Source organism: Dromaius novaehollandiae, chromosome 6 (genome assembly GCF_036370855.1).
Source record: "Dromaius novaehollandiae isolate bDroNov1 chromosome 6, bDroNov1.hap1, whole genome shotgun sequence".
NCBI classification, from domain to species: domain Eukaryota; kingdom Metazoa; phylum Chordata; class Aves; order Casuariiformes; family Dromaiidae; genus Dromaius; species Dromaius novaehollandiae.
This window is the reverse complement of record NC_088103.1, coordinates 28,375,426-28,403,422: the sequence shown is the minus strand read 5'-3', so window position 1 is coordinate 28,403,422 and position 27,997 is coordinate 28,375,426. Positions and strand designations below refer to the sequence as shown.

Genomic DNA, 27,997 nt, shown 5'->3' with positions numbered 1-27,997 from the left:
TCTTCGAAAATGAGCTGCCTCTGAGGACAGAGGTACTAAACTGCTGTAGTCAGGATCATGCGGGCTACAGAATGATGTTACAACAAGGCAGAGATAAAGTCAATTTGGTGTCTTAATTGTGCAGTCCCACAGCCTAATACATAGTTACAAATATAATGAACTCTAGATCACTGAATTTCCTGGGATTAAAGCACTTGGTTTGTAATGTGTTTCACTCCAAGTTGCTAATATGGACTCTGAATTTTAACTCCACTTAAACATAGACTCTGCCTGAACATTATGACAGTCCAAAAAATGGTGCGTTTAGTACAGGAAATATTAGGAAAGATCACAGTCAAATAATATCAGTGGAAACAAGATGCAATCAGGGATCCTATTTTCCCAACCTGAGAAGATTTATTTTAATTCTTAACTCGCAACAAAATTTTTATTAATAATGAATTGTGTTGTACCAGCCAGAAATTGCTTGCTTTTGACAAAAATCTGTGGGGATTTAAAACAGTTTTGAATAGTAATGATTTCATTGCTAGGTTATGCCAGTCCAATATTCTAAGCAATAGAAATGTTGCCATCTCCCCATTTGAGAGGAAATGTAATTTAATTCAAATACAGTGAAAATTTGGCATACTGTACTATTTTGTTAAAAGGCTGTCTGAAGCTGTGTTGAGGTAAACAGTCTATATAAGGTTTCTGGATTCATCCCTCCTTTTTTAGTGTGCAGATAAAAGATTAAATTTGCTGTTCATCCGGAAATTCTGGCTGCAATTGGTTGTGTCTAGGGTGGGATTCAGCCACCCAGCTCATCGGGGGGTGCAGAATGGATTTTCTGAGCATTTGGAAGAGCACAGGTCAATTCTGTGGGAGTTAACAAAGTTAAAACGAGCTTTTCAAGGAGTTTAACACTTTCCAAGTCACTCGAGTGTCCTTAAAGTGTACAATTCGTTCAGATTTCCCGGAGTTCATAATTCCAGATTTGGGGGCCAAAGCACAAGACTCTCGTTGAGGGTTTTTTTCCTTGTTTTTTTTGTTTTGTTGCTGTTTAAATCTCAGAATCTCTGTACCATAAGTGATGGGAAAAAATGCAATTTATAAAAAACAGTATAAAAAACGTGGTTGTTCATATGAGCTGAGCTGTTCCACAAAGCTCCCTTCACGCGGGTGGAGGGAAGGTACCTGCGAAGCCAAGGACAGCTGATGCCGAGCCCGAGCCCGTCCCCGCAGTGCCCGCCCGCCTCGCGGCGCTTCTCAGCGCTGCTGCGCCCAAGTCGCTCGCGTCCCTTTGGGGACGACTCTGAACTGAAACAAAACCCGAGTGTTTCAGGTTACCCACGCGGGGGAACTTCTGGGAGAGGAGCAGGCTGCACTGATTCGAAAAAACTGTCCTGGTAAAATAGTCCTGAAGCTTGGTTTGATTTTTGATCCCTGAAAAGCCTGTATGATAGAAAACATACCTACAAGCATTGTGCGTGTAGGTGTGCAAGTGTGGGGGGACGAAGGAAGCAAGCAGATCACACAGGCAGGCACGAAATGCAAGTATTTCATCTCGTAGCTGTCGGAGTGGGGTGGTGCAGCACTGCAGGATGCCTTTCCTCCGAAGTGAAGTTTCCCAGCGGTTCTGCCCGGCGCCTGGGTTTGGCAGCGGCGGTGTACGGCCGCCCCCGTGCCCCGTGCCGGCCCCGCTGCCGGCGGCAGTGTGGCCGGGGCTCCCTTCGGCAGGCTCAGCGTGCCGGGCGCAGGAGCAGCGCCCATGGCGAGGTGTCCCCTGTCCCGCCACTCGGACTCCCTCCTCCCCGGCGGACTTTGCGTGTCGCAGCCGGGCTGCACGTTGCTGCCGCACAGCGCAGACCAGAGACCGCTCTGGCGGAGGGGACGGGCACAGGGAAACAGATTCCTCCCGTCCTGAGGACAGCGCGAGCCTGTTTGAAGCTGGCTTCACTGAGTTGTGCAGAGATACAAGGAGCGTGCTTGTATGTGTGCTCTGCAGCCCTGTGTGGGTCTAGCCAGGCATTTCCTGGGGTCTGACCGTTTTTCCCCTTGAGTTCTTCAGCACGTTTGCATGTGTGGGGGTGCAGATGGGGGGACTGCGCTGCTCAGATTTATCTCAGCTCATCCTGAATCCATCCAGTCTTTATGATCGGATTCTTGGGCTGGTTGTTTTCCTCTGTGCCGGTAGCAACAGCAAAGACGCAGTATTACTCTTCTAGGGTAAGCACAGTGCGGTCATCCCCGTGGGTCAGCTGGAGCACTGGTGGGACAGCCGTGCTCCTAGCAGTGTTTGCGGTGGGACTGAGACCTACTTCTTGCAGTGCTGAAGAATGTCACAACTGTTACGAGAGTAGTAGAAAGCCTCAGAGCAGTAGTTGTGATTACTGGACATTTCAGTACATCGGGTTCATGTACAGAGGCGCACTGGGCACTGTGTTAGTTAAAAGAGGTCAGCATAAATACATTCAGGGGCCCTTGGCAGACAGAGACAAATATGAATAATTAGATTGAGGGGAGCTGGATGTGAGAATCAGGGCTTTGCTGGCTTGAGTTGTGGGGACGGAACCGATTCATGGCCCGATGCTGGTGTGAGCATTTCCCTGGGCTGTCAGAAACAAGCCGTCCAAGTGAAACAGCCATGGTCTAGCATGGGTGCAGGGTTTGGGCCCCTGTTCGCAGCCTCTCTCATGCGAACATCATGAGGTCGAAGTTAGCCAGGGTCTAAGCTGGCTCTGCTGCTGTCTCTGGTGGCATCCTGGACCGGTCCTTTAAACACCTCCCGACCCAGGTTAGCTTTACCGAGTCTGCCCCGCTCCGTCGCAGTCTTGGGCGAGGGCGCCTGCTTTGAATGCAGCCGAGGGGTCTGAATTGGACCAAAGCCCCGGTGTTTGTTTAAAGTATTGAATGGCAGCAAGCAGGGCCCGTGGGCTGGGACTGCAGACAGCAGGGACGTGCTTAAGTCAATTGCACTTGACAATGCTGTGATGGCTCGGGGTAAGTGGCACCCCTGGACCTCCAGGCTCTGCAGCGCTGGGGGTTTCGGCCGAGGTGCCAGGGAGCCCAGCGGCATCTGCAACACAAAGGAGGCGAAATGGGGCAGAAAATGCAGAACTGGGTTCAGCTAATATGGGGAGAAAGGTGCTGTTTCGAGCCAAGCGCGTGGAGGCAAAAACGCGGAGCCTCCCTCCCTCCCCCTTTTGCTCTCCCCCCAAATCCCCCCAGAGAAACTCCCGCGGAGGAGCCTCCTGCGGGGCCCCCATCTGATGCCCGTGGCGCCAGTGCAGGTCTAGATCAGCGCCCACGAGAGGGAGGGGGGATTTTTCCTCCTCCTCGTGGTGTAAATGCTGAGACATCACAGGATTTGCCCCCGCATCTGCCCCAGGTCCGGCAGCTCTGGTTCAAGACCGGTGGGGTCGGGGGGCCCAGAAGTGACGGTCGGCATAGTTGGGGGAGAAAGCTCTCTCGTAGGTCCCCCCCGTCCCCACTCGGGCTGGTGAAGTGCCCGTGGCCCCGGCTCCCCGCCGCGCAGGTGGGACGAGGGCCGGGGCACCCCGTCTGCGAGCGGTGGGCCCAGCTCCGTGCCGGGGCGGAGGGCAGCGGCCGTGCGGCGGTGCCCGGGCAGAGCGGGGAGCGCGGCCTGTCCCGCCCCGCCGCCGGGCGCAGGTCCCGGCGCTGCCGCGGCGAGCGCCTCGCCTGGGGGAAGGCTGCCGGGCTGCCGGAGCGGGGAGAGGAGCCCTCGCTCTTTTTGGTTCCCTTCCAAACATTTTTAACAGAGGAAGGATGTAATAACATGCCACGGGCAATAAATCATAGGCTGGCTACTCCCCCTGGCTCCCCTCCCCCACCGCAGCGATCCCGGCCCCTCTATAGAGGCCGGGGAGGAGGGGACGCCAGCAGAGCGCCGCAGCCGCCGGGACTCGCCGCGCCGCGCCTGCCCCGCGCCGCCAGCCGCCCAGCATGGACGTGAGAGCGCTGGCTCTGCTCGCCGTGGCCCTGGCGCTTGCCTCCCTCTCGGAGGGTAAGTGAGCTGCGGCAGCGGGGCGCCGCTGCCCTCGCTGCCTTCTCCGCGCTCGCGCCGCTGCTGCGCCGGGGCCGGGGCGGAGAGGTAGCGGGAGCTGCGGGGATCGCGCCTTCGCCTCCCCCCTTCCCCGCCGTTCGCCCGCGCTCCCGGCTCGGGCTCTTGGGGCGGTTCGTGGCCCGGGCGCCCGCAGGTCCCGAGCAATAGCTGTGCCCGGCTGGGAGCGGGCTCGCTCGCTCGCTCGGTCGCGGTTTCCCAAAGAAGGCTGGTCAGAGCGGTCCTCTTTGCCAAACTTACTGCGGATTGAACTCGGCTGGGGGAAGACTTCCAGCAAGCTCTCCGTCCGCGGGGAGGTGGCTGGCTTGCAAAATACGTATGTTGATTTCCACTTTAAAACCAAAGTTAGGATAAATGAGAAACAGGCGGTTGTTAGGTTCCGTTCCTGTCCTCTTTCGTGATCCATCTTGCCCCGATCAGGGCAAAGCGGAGCCCAAGCGGTCACTCGGCAGGAATTCACCGCTCCCCCTACGGAGGGTTTGGGGCTGCGCTGCCGGGAGCTCCGGGCAAACGCGGGCTGGCGGCCGGCGCCGGCTGCCGCCGAGGCATTTGCCGCTGACAGCGGCTCCCCTTGGCGCCCGCCCCGCGTCCCGGCCGAGCGCGGCGCCGCGCTGCCCGGTACCGCGCTGCCGAGGCGGCTCCCGGGCCCGGGCCCGGTTCCCGGCGCTGCCGCGTGTCGCCCGCGGAGCCCGGCCGCCGCGGGGGAAGGCGGCCCCGGCCGGGTGCAGCCGGGTCCCGCTCGCAGCCGGCGCTGCTCTTCTCTGCGCGGCCCCGGGGAGCGCCGGCCGTGCGCCCTGCGAGCAGCTCGCTGCGCCGGCGGCTCTCTGCATGTCCCAGCTCAGCCCGGCCCGCTCGCTCACATGCAAGCTGGCTTCTCCCCGCGGAGATGGGCCACCTTTTGTCCCCTCATCGCAAGCTTTCTGGCTGGGTAACGAGCGGCCTTTCAAACCTCCGCTCCCATTCTGGCGACCGAAACTTGGGTGTTCCCCCGCAGGGAGGGGAAGGATCCCTCTCCCAGTGCCCCTTTTGTTTAGATTGAGAGTTGATTGCTCTTGATAACTTCACTGATTCTTTTCCACAATACTGTCTCAGAAGCAAACTCTTTCCAGGGAAAAGCAATAAAAAGCCAGCACTGAATACGCACCGATCCCGAAAGAGAAGCAGACAACCAAATCTGGCCAGCTGAGGTTTGGCCCCACTGCTTACGCTGGTTGAGGCTGAGCAGCTCCCAGAGACCTGCAGAATTAAGGCTCTAGGGCGCTGCTTTTGGCTGCGGGAGAAAACTCCCGATATGCTTGTAAGGGGATATAGGTGAGAGCGGGGAGGGCGCACACAGACCTGCTCCCCTGGCAAACGGCGGCAGAGCGGGTCCTGCCTGCACGGCTCCCCGCGGCTGGGCTGAGGGCGGCGTTTGCCTTAGCGGAGAGAAGAGAGAGCCCGGAGAGCCCCTGCGCCCAGGCTGCTGCGGCCACCGGCTCCCGCGCTTGCTCCATGTGTGAGGGGGGCGATGCAGCCGCCGGCGGGCACCTGAGGCAGCTGTCGGCACCCGCTGCTGCCTGCGCGCACGGGAGCACCTCTCCCGCGGGGAGCGTGGGCCCCCGCCTCGCCTGCTGGAGTTCAGCACGCCGGAGCGGGCGTTTGCCTTCTACGGGCCGGCGGCCGAGGCCGCGCAGAGCGGAGCAGAGGAGCCGCCTGCGGGCCCCGGCACTTGCTGCGGCCCCGCGGCGTGGCGGGTGATTCGGCTGGCGGGGCAAGGCAGGACTGCGGTGCCCCCCGGTCCCCGAGCATGGAGGACAGGATCCCGCACACCGTTCTGCAAAGCCAGACCCGCCTCATGCCCTCCGTTTCAGGAGCCCTTCCTCTCCTCCCCAGGAGTTCCTTTCCCTCCGCGCAGCAGCTGGGCCGTGCAAGCACCCCTCCCTAGGGCTCCGCACACCCGCCCGCTGCTGGGGCTCCCCAGCACGGCCTGGGCACCCTGCGATTCCTGTGCGCAGCATCAGCCGCGGGGTGAGTCTGGGGCTGGAGCAAGCAGGGGGAGTGCCGCTGGTCCAAAAGAAGGGCTGAAGCCCCGGCGGGGGTGCAGACCCCCAGGCTCTGGGGTAATGCGGTGCGGGAGGCTGGTGGGGGCTCAGTGGCTCCTCTGCACCCTGCAGGCAGCAGGGACCTCACTTCCCTTTGCCCCCTCTGCGAGCGCTCAGCACTGGGCTGAGGGGCTGGCAGAGCTGCCCTGGCAGGCCTCCTTAGCTGGCTGCAATCAGCAGGGGCTATTTTTGTGGCAGGGTGAGGGTGTCAGGGCCTGCCTCCTTCAGTAAGTGGACTGCTTAAAATGGTTGGAGATAATAGAGTGTATAGAGAGAGAGCCCGCAGGCTTACATTGGTGAGACGCCTTTTTGCCAGCTTCTTTGCATGTCATGTAGTGTTCACAGCCCTGCTCCGTGTAAACGGTTGCAGGGCTGCCTGTCCTGTAGGGCAGGAGAGCTGCAGGTTCTTAACCATCGTGGTAAAGCTGTATCTGCCCATCACAGCCGTACTCACTAGGGAAATGGAGCTGCTCAGTCTTAAGTTGCCAAACTGTGAGTGCTCAACACCCTCTTCAGATTATGACAAATGCATCTCTTCTTCACACCCAGCCTGCTTGCCTGGACACAGCTTCCCTCTCTGTTCAGATGTCCAGAGCTTCCCAGCCCACACAACTAGTTACATGCAGTAACTTCAGCGCAGAGCTGACAGTTCATGTGTTGAGGCAAGACAATTCCCTGCAGGGCGAAACAGCGACTGTATGCCCTCGATAAGCTGAGAATCACCTATGGACCCTGCAATGGAGATTTTTGTGTGTTGTCTGTAGTGAGCATTTCCCAGCAGAAGTGGGTGTTTAGAGCCAGCAAAACTCAACTTTGAATGTGAAAAGTTCTAAAAAATTCTTGTAGCCAGGACCAAAAATATTTCTGTTCCTTTTTGTCTAAGGAAGTGAGGCTGAAGGAATGACATTGAGATATCAGACTCTTCTGTAAATGAGTCACCTATTTCAACCAAGTGTGCCAGACATACAAAAGTCTCAAAGACTTCATGTACCATCAGCTTCACGAAAACAGCAGTTTTCATGTAGCAGAACAAGTAGCAGACCATGCTAAGGGGTGCTGCGGTGGGAATGGCCTCAGCATGTGCTCAGTGTTCATTGGCTATCAGAGAACGCACAGAGCACTCACTCTTGCAATGCAAGCCTGTAGAATAATGGGTTAATCAGCTCTACTGTGCCTTGAACAACTTGTTCCAAATTTTGAAATGAGATTAGGAAGACACATTCATCACCTTGGGAGGAGACCAGCAATGCCCCTTCCCAAATACTCCCCTACTTGAGAATGGTAGGAGTTCTCGTGGTGGGGAATCCCACATGCACTAGATCTCGCCGGCGACAGCTCGCTGAGAGCAGAGCCAGCCACAGCCAGGCTCTCAGAGCCAGAGCACTAGAGGAGCAGTGGCAGGAGGTGCTAGTTCCCTGCAAATGATGCTGAGATCTGGTCTGGTGCACGTGTTGCCTGCTTCGCTGGCGCTCTGCTCCTGATCGCCAACCAAGGAACACAGAAACACCAAAGGGAGTCTTGTGCCGGGAGAGAAGTTGTCACTGCACCTCACATTAGTGTGACAAAAGGATGCCAAATGCTGGGACATCCTCTCTTCCTCTCAGTGCTGGCTGTGCTTTGCTGGGTGGGAAACAACCTTGGGACTTACAGACACTTTTAGTGATGGGTAAACTCTCATTGCTCCCGATTTCAAGTGGTACGGGATCAAAACTGCCTCTCAGTCTCAGGACAGGATTACATTCTCAGATCACAGATCTGAACAGTTCATCCTTTGCACATTGTTTAGGGTAAAGTTTTCTTAAACTTACTTTATTAGTACAAGCTTGCAGAGGCACTTCCTCTGCAGCTGTGCTGAGAGCTGTTAAACAGTTGCGTTCAATTTCACCCTCCCTTTCCTATATAAACCCGCTGATCCGTAGTTTTCAGGCACAGATTTGCACTGGTGTCTAGTATTACTAGCTACTAGTCTACTAGCTACTGCCACATTGGCACTAATCAGTATGGTGCAAGTTTACGTGGCTCACAGTGAATGATGTGGCAACCTTGCAGTCCTCCCTCCCCCTACCCCGTATCAGATTCGAGCTTCTCCTCCCATTTTTTAACTTACAGATGATACCACTATTCAAAATGACCGATTGCAATGAATGCTAAGGGAAAAAGTTCTCCAGTTCTCTTAACTTCTTGTTCAGATTCTGAGCCTTGGTATGAATCTGGAGAAACTCTGCTTACATTAATGAATTCCTCTGCATTTGCATATTTGCCAGTAGGATCAGACTCTGGCTCATTGCTTGTAATATGAGGAGCTCGGGGAAAAAAAAGATTTTCCCTCTTGAGGAGAGGGTAGCTTCACTGTGTTGCCTGTGGTTGTGTTTGCTAGAGAGAGGCATTGGTAAATATGTAGTATATGCAGATCAGCTGCACTTTGAAAAGCTGTCTCTTTTCTCACCTTCCTAGACAGCAGTTTGAGCCCTTCCCTGCTCTGTAGCTCTTCCTCTGCCTTTAAGGGAGTTGGGTCTGGAAGCTATAAACGCTGCTGTGCAGCTAAATAACCATGGCTGCAGATTGCCATGCTGGATCCAAAGCCCTGTCAGATATGGATCTGACCATCTGCAGCATGAATCAGACCTCGTGGGTTAGGTCCCTTTCTATAAATGTAATTGCCCTCAGAGGCTGAAAACTACTCCAATGGGAAATGGTTTGAAATCTTAGGCAGCTCTTTCTAGACTTCCAGGGCTGGCTTCCCTGTTTGTGTTCCAGTGTGCGTGGGGCTTTGAAGCTTCTACATGCAGTAAGGGCCTTATTTATGTACACTTGGTTATTGGTAATTCAGTCCTTACATGGAGGAATCAGGCAGAGGAGGGACTGCATCAGATGCTGTGATGAGACCCAGGCTGCTTTTCTCAGTGCTGCATATATATACATTGCTGCTTTTTAACCTAGGGGGCTAAATTTAATCCAGTCCCCAATGATGCTTGCGTTAAGATTTTCATCCAGTCTGGTGGTCCCTGATTAGTTTGTGGAGAGTACACTGCCTGATAACTGTCTCCTTGAATTGCTGTTACTGTGCCATAGGCTGGGAGTTCAAAAGACTCCAAATCTCTTCTTTAAAACCACTGTGATCTTGCATTGCTGAGTTACACCTCTTGTGCGAATAGCTCCACTGAGAGTAAAAGGTTGGCTGTAGTGGAAGAGGTCAGCTGCTGGGCCCTGGGAAAGCTTGAAAGACTCAGGGCTTTTCTGTAGCCAGTAAGTCCCCGGTGAAAAGCGTGCACCTGAGCCGAGCTGTTTTGATCTGTACTCTTTGGAATTCATTGCTTTCTTCTGGCTACCTTCTAATTTGGCCTCAGGTCAAAATCATTTGGCAAGAACAACACTGAGGACAAGTGCCCCCTCTTTTGGCCTTTATCTTGTCTAATTACCAGGAGCATCCCTGTACAATGGAGTGGCTCCTTACTCTAATCTCTTCTTCTTTTCTTGTCTCCAATTTCTATCCCCTTTCTCTTGTCTTCCAAAATCCCACGCACCAGGATTAAAAGGTTGGGGACTGGGGCAAAAGGATTGTGCTGTGAGCTATGGACAAATGCTGTTCCAAAGCTACAACTTTTCTATTGCTTTTTTTCACCTGCATGTTTGGAGGGCTAGAGAAGAGTTTCTGTCAGCTCTGGTCTGTGTATCTGTGCTGCTCACAGAGAGTAAGAGAGAGTAACACGTCCTTTCTCTTGCTGTGTCCCACAGAGAAACCCGTCAGCCTGACTTACCGATGTCCCTGTCGATTCTACGAGAGCAATGTGGCAAGAGCCAACATTAAGCACCTCAAAATCCTCTCCACACCCAACTGCTCACTTCAGATTGTGTAAGTCTCTTAAATCTTTTCAGCTGGGTGCAAATCTTAGAGTCATAGAGCTGGTTGCTGCTTCATGGGTTACCTCTTCTCATTGCTACAGCTAGGTCTCTGTCTCATGCAGTGATTTCCAGTTCACCTCTTCACTCCATGAGCCAGATGCAGCCTAGACTCTGCTTTACCCCACACAAAGGAAGCCAGCTAGATGTTTCCTAGCTGTATTCTACCTCTGTGATTATGTGACCCCGTGTCCTGTTTTGCTCAAAAAGAAACACTAATTTTCAGGAAGAATGGGGTGGTTGGGTTGAGTTATTTTGGGGTTTAGGAAAGCCTTTTTGGTTCATTTGTTTATGGGTGACCCCCTTTCTTCCTTCGCAAAATTCAATATCTTCAGAGAAAAAAAAAATAACGTTCATCTTTTCATTGTGAGGGAGCTCCAGTACTATCAGCTCTTATTGACCTCTGTGAGAGGGTCTCAGTGACTACATTGGGTGTCTGTGCGGTGCTCCTATCACTAGTTCTGTCTTGGATCTGTTGAGCTCTTCCAGTTCCAATATAAATGCTGTAAAAATCTATCCTTTGTCATCCAAAACATTTCTACAATTGGAAAACTGGTGTGGTTTCATGAGATTTCTCAGGAATGTGCAGAGTTATTGATGCACATGCATCCATTCGTGAACAAGTGTTTATTCATATGGATTCTTTCTTTTTTTAAACCACTGTGGATAGATCACACACATATTCTCATGTGTGCCTCTGCCTTAGGATTTGGTGGAGGACAGTGAGAAAAAATGTAAGCCCCAGCTGAGAAATAATTTCCTTTAGCAAAAATGGCAAAACCAGCTGTGACTAGCTCTGCTCTCTACCTATATGTTTTGGAGGCAAGCATCCAAAAGGCAAAGAGTATATGGATTTATGCTCTTCTGGGACTGTTGGTGGATGTCATAAGGGTCCCAATGCTAAGGCTTTGTAGAGAATTTGGAATTATCTGGAGTATTTTCAAGAAAATGTCAGGTCTTTAAGATGGGACACAGTATGCATTTTTCTCTTGATTAATGTGGAATTACAATCATTAGCGATGGATAAGAGCATGAAATACAGAAACAGAAACAACCCATGTTCTCACCCATTCCTGATCCAAATGTGTCTGCATGTGGTTTAATGATACCCAGAAGACATAGACCTATAGTTCACCATCATTTTGTTATTTAAAAAAGAAAGGTACCTAAACCAAAAGCTTACTTCCAAATGCCTGTGAAACATCACAAGTTGGAAATAGGTCTCTATAAAAACAGAAGTTGAAATGGACTCAAAACTAACATGTGAAAGTCTCATCTTGGTGGTTTTAGCCACACTCTGAATTCAGTGGGTATGCATTGTACAATGAAGGTGTGAGTAACTTAAAAGACACTGGGAGAATCCACCATTTTCAGGAGTGAAAATCTCACTGAAACCATATAGGTTCAAGGAAAGATCTTTAAGTTTTTGCTCGAGTACATTTACCTTTATAGTTGAGGGGGATTTTACCTGAACAAAAAGCCTAAGAACAGACCTTCGTTGTCAACTCTATGGGGAGTTATCTCTCCAAATCCAGAAATCTCCTTTGTGGATGTCTGCTTCTACCAAGCCCATCCTAAATTTCCTGTTTTCAATGCAGGGAAATAGGCATTTTTAGCACACAGTTAATTGCATTCTAAAGTAGACATGAACGCTCCTTACAAATGCCTAGTTCTCTCCAGTGACTGTAAAAGGGGCATGGGCTGACTGGCTCGGAAGTAAGTATCTACAAAACCCGTGTCTGAATGTTAGGTGAGAGGAATTCCACTGCAAGTGGCTGGAGGGTGGTTACGTGTGCTTTCGGTCCTGTACTCTGTATGGCCAGCTTAATAGTTCTCAGGCACTGCTAGCGTCAGCAAATCCATTCTCACTTTCTGTTGGCATCGCTTCACTGGAAATACTCCAGGTTGGCACTGCTGTAAGGGAAATATGACTTAGGCCCATTCACTACTTTATTGGCATAGGGCTTGCAGGACTGGATCTTCAGTGTGTTTATATTACAGCTATGCTGTTGCATAACTTCAGATCAAGGAGCCTTTTTGACCTGTTACTTCTTACTCCATATTTTTGTACTGGGCAGATTTCTTTTTACAAAGTAGGGAACGTTTGGCTCCCATCCAACAAAGTACTTAAGCAAGTGCTGAACTTACTCCTATGGACATTTCCATGAAATTGCTATTCTTGGCACTTTTACATGGCAGGCTGCTTAAGGGGAAATTTCTAAGCATCTGGGGAAGAGGCAGAGTACTTAGGGAGAAGTGAGAGATCACAGCACTCTTAAGAAGTCCTGAGATCCCTGAAGGGTGAGACCGCTGACATGAGTGAAGAGCTGTTTGTACTGCTTTTGTCTGAAGCATGTAGATAACCCAAACCCCGGGCTGTCGGGGATTTTGCTTCAGATAGATGTCTGGATATTTTCTTTGCAACGTGTTCAAATTAGCTAAAATTTCTGGTTTGGAAAGTACAGCTTGGACATTCAGGAAAAAGGAGAAACCTCTCAAGAGGTTTCTGCTTCTGTTTCCAGTACTGATTGGAAATAAGAGAGAAAACTCGCCTCTGGCACTATGGTACTTCCATTTCTCTTCCTGGCTGCAATCTACTGAACTAGTAGGTGTAAACTGGAAAACTCAGATTCAAGTTCTTCATCTCTTCACCCCAAGCATCCCAGCACAGACCTCAGGAATCAGCATCAGAGGGGACAAACTGCATCAGTCTTTCAAATCTGGGAAGATTCATGTTAGGTCTCTTGAGGGCAGAAGGGATATCCCAGCCTTTTCATGGGTTATCTGAGAGCAGCACCAGCATGCAGGGAAATCAGACACAGCACCACTGTCCATAGTAGAATTGCATGTGGCAAACCTGTGTGCCAAATAAAGCTGGGGGATGTGGGCTGAGGAGTGTTGCACACTAGACTCACTTTAACTCTTCTCCTTTGGCAGTGCAAGGCTCAAGAACAACAGCAAGCAAGTGTGCATTGATCCCAAGTTAAAGTGGATCCAGGAATATCTGGAGAAAGCTTTAAACAAGTAAGGCAAGAGACAAATGGACTTAACAGCTAAAACATCCTGAATTATTAAAGTGTAGAACATTAAGGGCTGGCTTTAACCATGCGGACAAGTACTCGTGGAATCAGATATTGATTTGAAGATGGGCTTGGAGTTGACCTAGTCTGTATTAAAACATCAGCTTCTAGTATATCCTAAATGTTAAACTAGGAGTTTTGCCAGGATTTGAGGCAAAAGCTGTCCTAATGAATCTGTTATGGGGTCCCCAACTCATCCTCTTTTTAAAAGAGCCGTTCTCCCAAGGAAAATGCTTCCTTTATGCTCCCTTTTCCCCAAGCCAAATCACAATTACTTCAAAATTTATATTGTTCCAGTTTCTTTGGAGCCCCTTCTCCATGTTAAACTGGGGGTCTGTTTGCACAGGTAGCGAAGGCCTAGTGGGTCTTAACAGTAAAAATTGTTTCTCTGTTGGCCAGTGTGGAGTGCTATTAATATCTGCCAAAGCAAGACGCAGTGCCATGAATCAGGCTCTCCCACAAGGCTAGGGGAAAACCAGCCTGGCAAACAGAGAGGCTTTCTTTCATCTATTTTTATCTCTCTTGCAAGTGGCTGTTTGTGGCTGTCCTGAGGTGGACCCAGCCTCTCTCTCTTGAATTTTATTGTTAGCAAAGAGCAGCACAGAGAACATTTCTGTGCTGAGCTGGTGGGGAGGGCTCCAGCCTTCCTGGGATGGAAGATGACACAAGTGATGGGGCAAAGCAGTTCCTCGCTTGCCCAGGACCCTCATCTTGGGTTGATCCAGCAATGGCATTTCGGCCAGAAAGCCCACCTGTGCACTCAGAATCCCTTCCACCTTTGCCACCACATTCCCACCCCTCAGTAACCGTGCTGAACCTTACCCCTGCTGCCTCTGTTTGTGGGGTAAAGGCAGGGTTGGAATCAAGTCCTTTGCAGGAGGAATGAGTAATTTCTTGGAGAAATGCAGGGAAGAGTGTGGCCACAGGGCAGATGTGAGACAGTGCAGGTAGCTGAATGCCCTCCACTGTGGGCAGAGGGGTACAGGAAAAAAATAAGTCTTTTTCTCCCTCTGGTTTTACAATAAGCAAGGGGAGAAATGCTACCAGGGCAAAGAGATCCCTCTCTCTGCTCCATGCTGAGGCTACGAGTGAGGAGGAGGAGGGAAGGGGACCACCTAACAAGCTGACTGTGATTCCAACCCTGCCAGCTCTTCCCATCACATCTGATGCTCAGTGCCTTCCTTGCTGCCAGCACTCAGCCCTGTTGTCCTTTGGGCAAATTTTCTGCAGAGGTAATCCAGCTTAATGTGGCCAGGATGACTTTGGATTTAGGCACCGTTGAACCTAAGAGCAGGATGTGGCCCATGCCGATGATCCTAGGGCCTCGGGCTACTTTGTTTCCCAACTTGGGAGAATTGCAAAGCCCATGCCTAAGTTTCTGCTTACTGTCAACCCCAATGAAGCCATAGGCAGTGATAATCAGGCTTGAAACTTAGGAGGCACTTAAGAAATCTGCAGGGTTGGGTTATCTGATTATGTGCTCAGATCCTGCCTGCCTAATTTAGGGGATCAATTCAGCCGGGACATGTTCTGCTCTGACTTTGACTGGTGAAGATCTGTGGCCAGCTCTACTGAAACCAGTGAGCCTGCACCTGATCTCCAGCCAGATTCTGGCTTTTGTTTACCTAACTGTAACTCAGAAGCAATTCTGTTAATTCAGTGGATTTCATCCAGGTTTACATTGGATAACACAAGAGAATTTGGTCCCAACTCTATTCAATAAGAAGACAGAAAGCATACATCTCCATCATCACCTAATCCTGTAATCATGGCATTATTCTCATTTTTTCCAATCAGAAATGCTAGCACCAATGGCATTTTCATGCTCCATAGACAGTCAGGGCTCTGTCTAGCATTTTCACAAGGCATGTTTTCCATATATTTTAGTACACAGCTTTGACTTCTTCAATGAAATGTACTTCGAAATATATTTATAGTGCATCAAACAATTCATATATTTGAATTGGAGCCATATGAATGTTGGTAGTTTAGAACACCGATATCCCTCTAAACTACTAACAGCTTGTAAAATAAATCTATATAGATCTATAAATGTTAATGTAGCTATCAATTTCAATCAGCCATATATTATATTTTTTCACTTGTACTGAAACTGTATGAAATGTGACATTACCCTATATGCACTAGCAATAAAATGGCTAATTGTTTCATGTTATGAAAACCCAATTGTACATGGGAATTTATTTTTCTGGAATAAAATTAATACATTTTGTAGAAAGGGCTCTTGTAATTGCTGAAGTAAAACCCAATGTCAAGATATCCTAATTTATACCAGTGTTTCAATAAGAGGGTATCTTTTGTGTTATAATCTGCAGCTATGGGCAGGAAAAGTTCATAGAATATAGTAGTTCAATACAGCTGACTGTGGAACCAGAGATGGTTTTAGTAGGAATTATTTTGCTCACTAATTCTGCTCAGCATTTATTATTGCTTTATATTCATCACATTTCCATGTAATATGCACACTTACGAGACATCAGTAAAATACATTCAGGCTGTCAGGAACCCAAATTCCTTAATTGGCTTTAAAAATCATTGTGCAACTGCTGTGGCCAACATCATTCAACACTCATCCATTTTAAAGACAAGGGGCAAAACAACCTTTTCTTGAAATTGCGAACAAATCCTTTACCACTTTCAAGCAATCCCAGTCATCATTTAAAGTCCAGCCTTGACTGCCTTTCCCTTCTCCCTTCACACAAGGATTTGCAAAGTTGGACCCTCATGGAGTTAACAGAGCCGAAAGAAAACAGAGATCGGAGAATGGTCCTTGCTTGTCCATTGTCACATTAACATAGTCCCCACTCTAAACTTCCCCTCAGCCCAAGATGTTGGAATCCATTAAGCTCAGCTGTTACTTCTGGCACAGACAAGAGAGCTGATGGATCTGGAGAAGATAACAGTCAAACAGGAAAAAGCTTTTCCCTGAGCCCACTGGGACAGAGGAAAGGAAACTCCCAACTTCCAGGGGCTGGCTGCAGTGGAAGCCAAGGCCTGCTGCCGCCTTCATCCGTAGTGCTTGTAAATCCAGGTGTGGCAGCACTTCTGTAGTTACTGACCTCATTTGTAAATAATAGCTGAATTAGAAGACATCAAAAACCAGTCTACCAGTACTCTGGCAAGCATGTGTTGGGTGAATGCCTCACATGGTGGGGCACAATGTGGGCAAGCATCTTCACAGCCTCATTTTAAGGCTCCAAATGCCCACAGATCTGATAGGATAACTACAGGCTTTTGTTGACATCAGAGGGAATGGTGGGTGGGAAGCCAGAAATCCAGCTCCCCTCTGCTTTCATTTTACCTCAGTGGATACCATGTGGATGGTGAGGCTCCTGGCTTGCAAGTTTTGGCAGGCATTTGGGAGGCCTAAATGTTTTGGGAGAAAGTTGTTCTGGATTCAGAATGTGCAAGCGGACTGTCACCAGGGCACTTTCATTTGCTCAGTGTCCCTCTGAGGCAGGGGGTGTCTGAATGGGGATATTATCTTCATTTGTGCCCTGCTAGAGAGGTTTGAAGGGACCATAGGATAAATGTGAATAAGACCTTTGTATATGGATAATTTATGGCAGTCTCTTTGTATTTTTCTTTTAATTTAGACCACGTCATCGCACTCATAAAAAAAAGCAACAGAAGAAACGGGGCCTACTCTGCCCTTCCCGTGCAACACCACTAAAGTCTCCAGGGAGAAAGAATGGTAGGAGGCATAGTTTCTGAGCTGGGAGAACCCAGGTTGAATTCCCTGTTCTTCCACAGACACATCCTGTGTGACCTCTTAGCCTACCTGGGCCTCCATTTTCCCCTGTGTTTGTTGAGGAAAACAACTGTACTCTCCCTCCAAAAGGTTATTATGAAGATAAACCTCTCAAAGCTGGGGGAAAGTTCAGTCACAACAGAGGTGGGGGTGAAGGGGACAGAACATCTTTAAAGCCCAGTCCAAATTTGAAGTGTTGATTTCAGTTTTGTTTTATCAGGGATGAATTTAGCCCCATCGCTGTAATATGGGAATGACTGTGAACCTTGAATTGTTGTTTTCTTGAAATGGCCACACTATAATGACATTGCATATTTCAATTCTCTAAGAGGCACAAGGAGTGCAGCAAAAAGTCTGAGAGTTTCTCACTCGGCTGACAATGATAAGTAGAGCACAGCCCATTGATTCCTGTCCAATCTGTACACCTCAGTTTCCTCCACATGGAGACCAGGCCATGGAGGGGGCTGGTAAAAGGCACATTTGGGATAGTGTGTTTTATCCACTTCTAATTTCCCAGACGTATCTGAGCACTTCCCCCATGCTTTGTATTGTCAGCAGTGTCTGGTCAGGGGCTGCTTCATTCTTGCAGTCTTCTTTATAGAGATGCTGGCTAAAGTCTGTCATCCTGTTTTACAGCTGAGGAAACAGACCCAAAGAGGCCAAAATAACCCTGAAGCAAAACCAAAGTTAAAAGCAGGGTGAAGATTTGGTAGCCCTCTGTCTCTTCGAGGAGAATTTTGCTCATGGTTTAGTCATGCCTCTCTCTTTCTGGATGAGCTGTCTGAGGCTATCTTCATGGAGTGTAGCTGTCTCTGGCTCTGGTCACACAGTCTAACCTGCCCAGTAGTCCTTGAAAGGGATGTGGGTTCTGACCCTGTAGGCTAGACAAGGCAAGCTGAGGCATCAGGGTTTTCAAATACTTGGTGTTTACTGCCTTACAGTTATAATTCAGCCTTAGTGACTCCACCTAAGTCACAAAGGGCTGATCAGCCTGGAGCAGGAATAGGGGTCACTTCAGACAGAATCTGGGGGCCATCAGTACAAAGTGAGCATAGGCTGGCTCCTTGTTCTGAGTGAACCCTGTACACATCTGCACCCACGATACACTCCTACTGTCTTGTGATCCTTAACCCACTGCTCTTCCTGGGTACCATGCTCACATTGAACATGGGACACCCAACTTGTCTGCCTCCTGCCCTGTGCTCCCTACTTCCGCACTTGTGCCTCACGCATTTACTGGGCAGCACGTGGCCACTTACCCTCCCTGTGACCCCCACCATCCCTGGGCAGCTGGCCACCATGAGCTGTGATCTGCTGACCAGCTGTTCTCGGTATGTGAGGGTGCAGAGCAGGAGAGAACAGCCAGGAGGTGATGGGTATGGTTTCTGACTGGGCAGCATGCTCAGAGGGGACTGTGCTCTCCAGCCACCCCATCGTGGGAGATGAACACCAACAATAGCAGAGTTTGGGCTGTCCTTTATGCCTGCAGAGAGACCTGGGGGCCCTTGCAGACCTCTGTGGAGCACAGGGACTGGGTACTGCAGTCCATGTTTTCCAGCAGAGCTGGGGGTGGGTGGGAAGGGGGCATTCCTGGGGGAAAAGGTGGCATTCCTAATGCTACCCATTCCACTCCTGAGGCTGCTCAGGTATGTTTTAATCCCTCCTTTTTCCTGCTGTTTTTTTGCTGAGTCTTTTTGCCCACTGATAATTCTCTGCTCTGGCTTTCAAGTCCAGAATAAGCTTCCCAGCCAGCCTTTCTCCTATGTTAGCTGTGAACACCTTACTAACTATGATCAGCACAACCTGCCAAAAATAACCCCAATTGCTGGGTTTGCCCTGCTGGGTCCCAGTAGCTCCTTGTGGAGAACTTCCCCCAAACTGTTTGGAATGTACTGGTTAGAGGGGCTGCAAAACAAATGCCTTTGGGTTAGTCCAGACACAAACTCGCTGTTTGACTAGGCCTGATAGCAAAGGTTTTTCAACTGAAATAAACCTAAATAGTATTTCACTCTGTTCTTCATCAACAGGAGGTTCAAGATGTAAGAGGCAAGCATTGTAAGCCGTCTACAGGATTTCTTACTGTAGGACCCAGAGAGCAGATAACCAGTATTAGGGAATGAATACATTTCACTGTTATGATGCAACACAAAAGCAACGCTTCATGCATTTACAAGCTTTTTTTTTTTTCTTTTCTTTTTTTTTTTTTGCACAAATTGCCTTGCTTTCACAGTGCTATTTACATGTAGTAAGATGTATTTGTTTTGAGAAAAAGATCTTTTTATGCAGGTTGGTTTATTACCTAGCACTGAGGGCAGATATGAATTTAAACTAACCCTATGTTATTATATAACATTTTATTTCATTTGCTATGTAGAGGTTCTGCTTTATTTAACTTTCTTTTGGTTCATGCAAGTCTCCTGGAGATTTAAACCTACAAGGACATGAACTGTACAGTGCAATGATGTTGTGTAAGTAGTGGTGGAGCTCCATGCCCCTGAAAGTCAGTGAAGCCAAGAACATAGGAAGGCTCTAAAATGCATCAGACGTTGATAAAAGTGGACAGCATTATCATGGGTAATGATTATAGGTATTTTGACTAAGGGATTAAACTCGGGGCTGCAGGGCTAAAGCCATGGGCAGTTGGGTCAATGCACATCTGCTATTGCAAGGTGCTGGTACACTGATTTGTAGCAGCTGAGTGTGTTAGGAGCCACAATACTGATCTGATGTCACCTGGCATTTCCTATGTTCCTGTGTTTCTGATGACAAGTTTTAGCACAAAAAGGAATTTTTTTTAAAGATCTAACCACATGATCATGTTGCAAACTGCTGGAGCAGTCAGAGATGCTGCCATGCATGAGGCATCTGTTATCACCCATGCAGGAGGTGGTTTCAGCTAGCCTGGCTGGCTTTGCACCAATGTAGGTAGAGGTGCATTTACATGACTCTTCACCAGCAATGCTGTAGCCTCGGTTACTGAACAGTCACAAGTACCTGAGGGCAATAACATCTTTGACTGCTCTGGATAGATCCAAAAGAGGATGTCTGGCCATGTCTTTGGAGAAAAGAGATACCTGGGGCAAGAGAGGAAATAGTGAGGGTCTGCCCATTTTGCCAAAAGAGTGGTGTTTCTTAGGTGTGGAAATGAAGGCAAACAGTCACTGTTCACCAGTAGTAGTGGTTCTGTTTGCTTGTAAAACAATGTATCTTCTAGAATTTCCTGTAAAAAGTACATCCTGGAAGAAATACCACTTCTTGCACCAACCCCCTCTCTCAGCCAGAAATTTCTTTTTCCCAATTCTTATCTGTATAAGCAATTATATTTGCTGTATAACCTATGGAAAAAGACACCTGAAGTACTGCAATAATCATGTTATGCTGTGCGCTGAGATCTGGGGGAAGCACACATTGTCCAAACTTTGTGCGGCACAGTATTTACATTTGTATGTGTCTGTGTGTGTGTATTGTAAAACAACTGTAACTGTCTAACATTGTATGTTTTTGTTGGGTGGGTTGCTTCAAAAGGAATCTTCCCTCTTACCTGCAGCCTGTGTCAGGAACACTGAAAAGGATGCTTCACTTACCACTTCTTTTTGTGGCAGGCATCTTTAATGCCAAAGAGCTGCTTTGGCTAGCCAGGGACTGCCTTATTTTCCGTGTGGATTCAGGTAACAATCTTGTAAGTATTTTCCTGTATGTAAAATGGTGCTATTACAGAGAGTGCTTCAGCTGGGATCTCATCGCCTCATTTGCTTTTAAGTAGAAGCCAAGTACCATGCCAAAAATATGTGGGTGTGAGTTTGTCTTTCCCTCTATTGTTATAATTACCAAGCTGGTGCTTTAAGTATCATTTATCTCTGTTCTGAAAGGTCTGGTACCACTGTACCTGGGGAGAATTTGACTGTTGATGTCAATGGGAGTAGGATCAGAACCTCTACTACAGGGATAAAGGCAGAAAGAACTTGTATGAGAAAACCAGAGTCTTTTGTATCTTCCCTGGACTGCACTTTATATCGTAGGGTCCATCTCCTGTCTTCACACGAGCGTCTGCAACTGCTAATGGTTTGCCAAGAGACTGACATGTGAGTGTGAAAGCCAAGAATGACTTTGGGGAAAGATGGAAGAATTTTGGTTCTGATACAGACATGGAGCTTTGTCTTTGTCACACCCAGGAAGGGGCATTCTTCATGTGTGCTTGCCATCCAACAACAGCTTGAGGTCTGATCTGTTCCCATTCTCCCAATGGAGAATTAAATAATCCTCTGTTTTTGATTTAACAGCAAACCTTGCTGATGATAGGGGCCATGAAGATTTCATTTCTAGGGGGAAACACTTTCCCTTAAAAGCAGCAGTAAAGAAGAGAAATCACCAGTTCAGGCTTACTATCTGAACAGCCCACAGTGTTGGGTATGATATTTGGGCACCCAAGCAAGATCCTGCATTTGGGCATGTCCCCGGCTGTCTCATGTCCTTCCATTCCTTAGTAAGGTCTCAAATTCATTGTATTTCAAACCTCTATACTACAGTGACCTGATGGGGTGGTAGATGTGGCTGTACAGCCTTGATAGTATTCTGCTCCAGTCCCCACTAACAGGGAGTGCACGGGGTTCGGCATCAGCAGGGAATGGTCTCTGGGCACATCCCCACGTCACAGCCTGAGTGAGCATATTGCCTTGACAGAGGCACTGAGATGGGCAGTGCTGGAGTACCCTGGCCAGACCCCTGACTCTCAGCTCTGGGCAGTATAGCTAAGTCGTGGAGGTACTGCAGGAAACGGGCTAACTTCCTTTTCTAGGGGCAGATTAGTGGGCATTTCAGGAGCAAATTGTGATAATGGAAGGGCATTTGCTGCTGCAAGAAGTGTGTAAGTCCCAGAAGGAAGGAAAAGGACTTCCTGCAAGGTTAAGGAGCATTTACAGACAGGTGACGATTGTCTGGGTGCCTTGTGGGCCTTCTGTCTCTGGCATTTCTTGCAAATCACATGGTGTGGCCTGGGCCCTGAGACTCCCGCGCTGCTGAAGATTCATTATGCACACAGCTAAGACCCCTGAGTGCATGGGGCTGCTCCTAGGGGCTGATTCCACTTCCTTTCCTTGCCCGGCGCATAGTTCCCCTGGGGCAAGCTTAAGTACAATGTGAACGCAGGGGGTGGAGCAGTCCTGGCCAGGAGTCACTGAAGACTTACCTAGGTGAGACCCTGCTAAAAGCTCTCTCTTGCTTTAAACCAAACTATAACCTTGAGAGGGAAGCTTTGCTTTCTGCCTAATATTTGTTGAGAATGGTTGAATCAAGAAGAGCAGCCGTGCCCTTCATGCTAGAGAGATCAGTCACTAGGCTGCTTCAAGCTGCTTGCGCTATTCTATGCATTATGCTCTGTTCCTCATATGCACACTGTAGTCTTAACAGGTTGTGAGGCAGCACTAACAGAAACCTGCTTGGGGGAGCACTAGATTTTCCTTTCTAATTTTAACTGTTGACCAAAGAGCAAATCAGGGAAAGGAAGGATAGGGAGATGGGAGTGATGTAGGGGCCACACGTGAACAGGAGGAGGGAAAAGAGAGAACACTGAACCAGTGCTGAAAGAGCAGATTCCATAAATGTGAAATAAGTCACGTGTGGTATTTTCCAAACCGCAGCTGTTGAATCCTAAGGTGGTTGTTTTTTTTTTTTTTTTTAAAGAAGAAGAGATGGTATTTATTGCTGTGCCAATTTTTTTTTTATTTATACTAGCTTTACACTTGTATATATGAATTCTGCCTGAGGAAGGATGAAGGTGACTTTTTGATGTGCTTTTAAGTAATGTGTTTGAGCATAGTCATTCATTGGTCTTTTGCAATGAAGGCTATATTCCAAGTTAAATATACACATTTTGCTGAAAATGCAGTTCCTGAAGAAGTTTTTGTTGCTATTTTCCCTTTGCTATAGCCTAGAGGGTCCTTCTTTTCTCTGGCAACTTGTTTTGAGTGATGCAATTTATAGTAACCAGGGGCTTCTGAGAACTCATTACCTAAAGTCTGGATTTTTTTCTCTACCAACTCCACACCAAGCCAGTTCTTGCCTGCAAACATGAAGCTCTGATGGCCACAGAGAAGAAAATATTTATCATGATGAAAGGGCTGCATGAACCTCCCATCTTCCACTCCTTAAGAACTCAGTGTTGTCAGAATGTGGTGTATACTGTATTTTATATTTTTATTAAGTAAAAAGAAATATCTTCCCAAATAATGTGAAAAAAGCTTTTGTATTTGTTTTTCTGTAAGGCAGCTTTTATGGAGGAGTTATATTATGCTTTTGAAATTACTCCTTTCATAGAATATTTTGAAAATAAACACATTTATATTGTTGTAATTCCTCTGGTAAATGTGTATGCACTTAAAATTTTCTTAATAAAAATGTCTATCTAAATGAAATGATTACTTGTTTCTAATGTTTTTTTCCTCACATACAAACAGCTAAATGCTTCCCGTTAGAAGACCATTCAGATGTAGTTTAAGCATCCAGTTTCAGTGACGTTTCCATGTAGCCCCTTCAGCTAGACTCTCCGCAAAGAACCTGTGGCAACGTTCCCACTGGGTTTGGCAGAGAGCAGCAGCCTGGCAGGCTGAAATCTGCTGTCTCCTGTGGGACCTTCACAGGAATAACATGCCATCGTTGGCCAACCTCTGTGCTGGGGAAGGAGCGAGGGTTTCTCTGAAGAGTCCATGCTGGGGCTCTGAGGGTGTTGGCGGATGAGCAGCGTTCAACGCAAAGAGCACACGTTGTGTACAACCCCTTCCTGGGGCCAGTTCTCCCTGGGCCCAGCAGGGTCGTGTAAGGCAAGCCTCACACTACGCAGCACGTTCAGTAAAACCAGCACACTCCCCGCTAGGCCTCCTTCCACAGAGGGAAATACCTCCAGTTTGGAGGTGGGGAATGGTTTTAGAGGTTTAGATTGTAGGACTGGCCATGGAGAGCCCAGAGGTATAATCCGAACTGTGATGATGTCAGTGGGAATTTGCCATGAGTTTCAAATGCATCAGCTGAAACCTGGTTTTGTCAGTGCCCCCTCTCTCCCCACCTGAGTCTGTGTGGCAAGGGCAAAACCTTTGCTCAGGTTTCCCCTGCTCCCTCCGCAGCTGTCTGCTCCAACATGCTGCCCCTTGGTTTGTCCTCTGCAGCCCAGGTGAACCTCAGCCCCACGTACAGCTCTGGGCAGAGCAAAGGCTAGGGGTAATTAAATATCTCCCAGTGGAGTGAAATGGTGCTTGAACTTTACCGAGTCTCTTATTCAGTAAACGTTACTTGGTCAAATTAACACAAGGCAAAAGACATGCAGAAAAAGGAAACTCAAATGACTGATTATCCCTTTGGAAATCCAACAATGATTTAGTAAGTGATTATGAAAAAATGAGCAGGTAATTGTGCATGTGGATGGTCAGAGAGAGATTCCCAGGCCACCAGGAAAGGCATGGGGAGTAATTAGCTACAAAATTACACCTTATTTTTAAGGAAACACCCCATATCTGTGGAGCACTTCACTGTTTCTTTCGTCAGTTCTTTTTTCTCAAATGTGGAAGTTTTAGATCTTACTTCCTTGGCAAAGCACCATGGCAATGTATCTGTAAACTGCATACTCAAGAGGCTGCCTTGGAATTAGTGGTGAACCCACCTTATTAGCACAGCTGGCTCTGTTCATAGGCAGCCTTCCAGTGTTAACAAGCTGAAGGAAATCAGCTGCATTCACAGCTTCAGCCATCTTGACATTGATTACGGACAGGATTTACTAGGCCCTGGTGTAGTACATGTCAGAAGATGGTGTAGAAAGTGCTTCTGCTTTTGGGGGATTAGTAGCTGTATAAAGGACTGATCCTGCAGGTAGATTCATTATGAAGGATGCTAGTGTTTTTTCAGAGTGCTGCTGAAGGGAGAGAAGTGAGTTTGTGGTCTAGTACAGTAAGGATAAGGTACACAGACAAGGTAAGTGCAGGATGGGATTTATAGCTGTTGGGAAGGAATGACAGAATTACTATCTCCAAATTTTATGACAGGAGCTTGTCTCTGGAGTGGTAGATAATCTTGCTTGTCCTCCTATGAGGAGACTGATTTGCCTCTGGTGCAGATCTAAGAGCCCTTCTTTTCATATTGATGATACTGTGGCTTATGGGTGTATAGTCTGAATGGCTGAAAGCCCCTTTGAGGGTTATCTATCTTAGGATTTTTATGACTTAGACTTCAGCTAATCCTGTTGAAAAAGATTACTGGGCTGACATCTCCCAAATAACTCTTTACAAAAAAAAAAATACTTTTGATCTGGGTTTCCTAATCATCACAAGGGTTGCATCTTCAGTGTGGAGCCTAGCTAGGAAGGTGTCAGTGTTAGCTGTGTATTTTAACAGGACAGAGGCAAATATTTAATACCAGTAATAAATAGGGAGACATCTAACAGCAGAGAAGGTGGTTGTTGGCAGCTCAGGTATTCAAACTCCTTCTCTGTGCATGTGGGCCATCTTTCAGCCTGAGCTGGTCTTTATTATGCCCACTGTTTAAATGTGATGAAATATAATTGGAACAAAAGCACAAAACAGCCCCTGGAAACTTGAAAGTTTCCAAACTCCCTTGTCTTAGTCAGCTCCATGGCAGCCTTTCATTTCTGCTCAGGGAATCCTTTGATACCAAACCTGATTACAAGTATTGGGTCTGCCCCAGTGTAGTGAGCAGCCTGCTCCTGGCTAAATCAGGCCCTCTCTTTCCAAGACACAGGACTGACTGCTCTGGAGCAGCAGTTGTAAAGTAATGACTGTTAATGGATTAAAGCATAAATGAGTGCAGATTCCACTCTGCTACAATTATACTTTTCATTTCTTTCTTTCTTTTTTTTTTTTTTTTTTTTTTTTTAAAGGGGAAAGCAGCATGCAGAAGCTGGCTCTTCTGCCTGCAACAATACAGAATGAATGTGGATTTGAATGCAAATCATACGGTGAATCTTAGCTGGGAGAATCATCTTGGCTTTGCAATCTAAAGGTAAAAGGGAAGCATAAAGATATAATAGACAGTCAATTTTTCTGTGCTGGCAGTCTTCACTGTGGAGTTTAATAGTGTGTTTATTGAGAATTTATTCTGGTATAATCACTTGTGCTGGCTTTTATATTCACTGGTAGTTATGGTTCTTGTTTTACATTGACCAGAAAAAAACACTGTCCCTAAAACTTTAGGCTCCCTGATAAGTGTAGAGGAAAAAAAATTTTTTTTTTTATTAGATTAGAGAAATTACTTAGCTTTTTCCCCTCTCCAACTCTCCAGAAGAAAGTAAAGAGGAAAAAGTGTGTTGAAGTGAAAAGTTTCATTCTCTTAAAATTCTAGAAAAACTGGCACAAATATATGAACAATTTGGTTGGTTCCAGATATGTAATTTCTTGCTAAAAGCATTAATCTAAAAATACCAACACTAACAAGATCCATATTGCATGCAGTAGAACATGATAGATGAAACTGAGGCACATGAGTGCAGTCATAGCAACTTGAACAGAAGCAGGAGCCCAGGCTGTTAGCTCCATCTCCTGCCAGATATCACTTTATTTTCAGAAGGACTAAGAAAGTTGCTATTGTTTCTTGTATTACTGTGTATGTGAGGCACTCTCTCAGCTGGAGATAGAACCAAAGAGAAGTGACATCCTCTTTTGCTCCAGCTTGTAATTACACAACCTTTTCCTGATTTCCAGCTATCTCTTCTAATCCCACCATGTTGATGCCCTGTTCAGTGAGGGGAAAACCAGTCCTCTAATGTATCTTTTTCCTTGTAGCTTACGCTCCTGTATGCTGAAGTCAACAGAAAATACCTTCAATGGGTTCTAGGTCATGCCTTCTTATTGCACCTTTTCTGTGGCCTGTATCCACCATGGCAACTTGTGAGATTTATCCAAAGCTCAGAACAAGTTTAGTGGCCACTCCTTGAGGCTGTTCTCAGGTGAAAAGTCTCCAGTGACAGTGTAAGTGTTTGCTGGAAGCTGTTCCCCATTTAATAAACATACAGACAGCTGCTAAACTTTGCACTGTGCCTGATCAAAGGAGACATGGCTGTGGAGGAGGGGCATTCCTTGATGGAAGAAGCATCTTGATGATGCTGAAGTGAAAGATGCCATAGCAAGGTTTATCTACAAGGAACATCAAGATTTCTTGGCCTTGTTGGTAAAGGAGAAATTGCTGATCTGAGAGCTCTGTGGTCTGTAGAAAGCATCATGCAGCCAGAAGACTTTTACTTACTCACAAGGGTCCTGAAAAACAGTTGCTTTCACCAGTGTATTTGGGGCTCAGCCCTCAGAATGGGTGGCAGTACTTTGTTAGCCCAGGTGGTTCAACCCTTCTATTGCAATCCACACTGTCACCCTTGAGTGATCTTCATGGAGAGATGCTTTTCACATTGTGGGAGATGCTTCAATCCCAGCAACCTTCTGGACTTCTTGCTAGTATCAGAAGTACCTGGTTACTTGCCATTTAACCTCGACTTCTTTGGTACTGCTGTTACTGGGCACCAAGGTTCAGAGAAACTGGTGTGTATCCAGAGGTTAGGGTGCTCATAGAGGCCAACCAGTGCTGGGCTAAGGTCAAACATCTTCAGATGCAATGTAGCACAGCCAAGGTCAATGACCACCAGCCTGAATAGGAGGCTGAAATGTCCTGCTGTGTTTCCTCAGCTGCTTGCCCTGCATCAGGGGGTACTACGAGCAAAGAACTGGACAGCAGAACTGTTAAAAGCAGAGAAGCAGGGCACCACCCAAATGCTGAGGATGTTATGTAGCAGTTCCTGTGATACTACACAACAAGGGTCAGTCCTAGCTTCTGGTGGAGATCTCCTTGTTTTATAAAGCTACTTGCTTTCGAGTCATCCAGAGAGTGTCCTAGACCAAAAAAAAAAAAAAAAAAAAAAAAAAAAAAAAAAAAAAAGATTCTAGCTTTCAGACTAGCAGAAAAGGCAAAATGAAAACAAAAAACAAAGTCTAGAAGCTGAAGCCAGAGAAAGTCAAACAGAAGATAAGACACAGATTTGTAAGTGTGGAATTGATTAGCCTTTGGAAACAGTTCCCTGGAGGGGAGAGGGGAGGGAAGCCCCAATCCTTTCTGTGCCTCC

The 27,997-nt window shown here is 47.6% G+C and overlaps 1 protein-coding gene and 1 long non-coding RNA gene across 2 annotated transcripts; one reads left to right on the top strand and one right to left on the bottom strand.

The window, feature by feature from the left end:
• Positions 1-94: 94 nt before the first annotated feature.
• LOC135328720 (uncharacterized) lies at positions 95-4,605 on the bottom strand. Its single transcript, XR_010389724.1, has 2 exons — positions 4,301-4,605; positions 95-3,055 (listed from the first exon to the last, which is right to left on the bottom strand). It is a non-coding gene; the product is annotated as an uncharacterized LOC135328720 (long non-coding RNA).
• CXCL12 (C-X-C motif chemokine ligand 12) lies at positions 3,660-23,303 on the top strand. Its single transcript, XM_026109964.2, has 5 exons — positions 3,660-4,003; positions 9,877-9,994; positions 12,979-13,065; positions 16,739-16,836; positions 18,921-23,303. The coding sequence occupies exons 1-5, from the start codon at positions 3,943-3,945 to the stop codon at positions 18,950-18,952; spliced, it is 396 nt and encodes a 131-aa protein (XP_025965749.1). The 5' UTR covers positions 3,660-3,942; the 3' UTR covers positions 18,953-23,303.
• Positions 23,304-27,997: the final 4,694 nt, after the last annotated feature.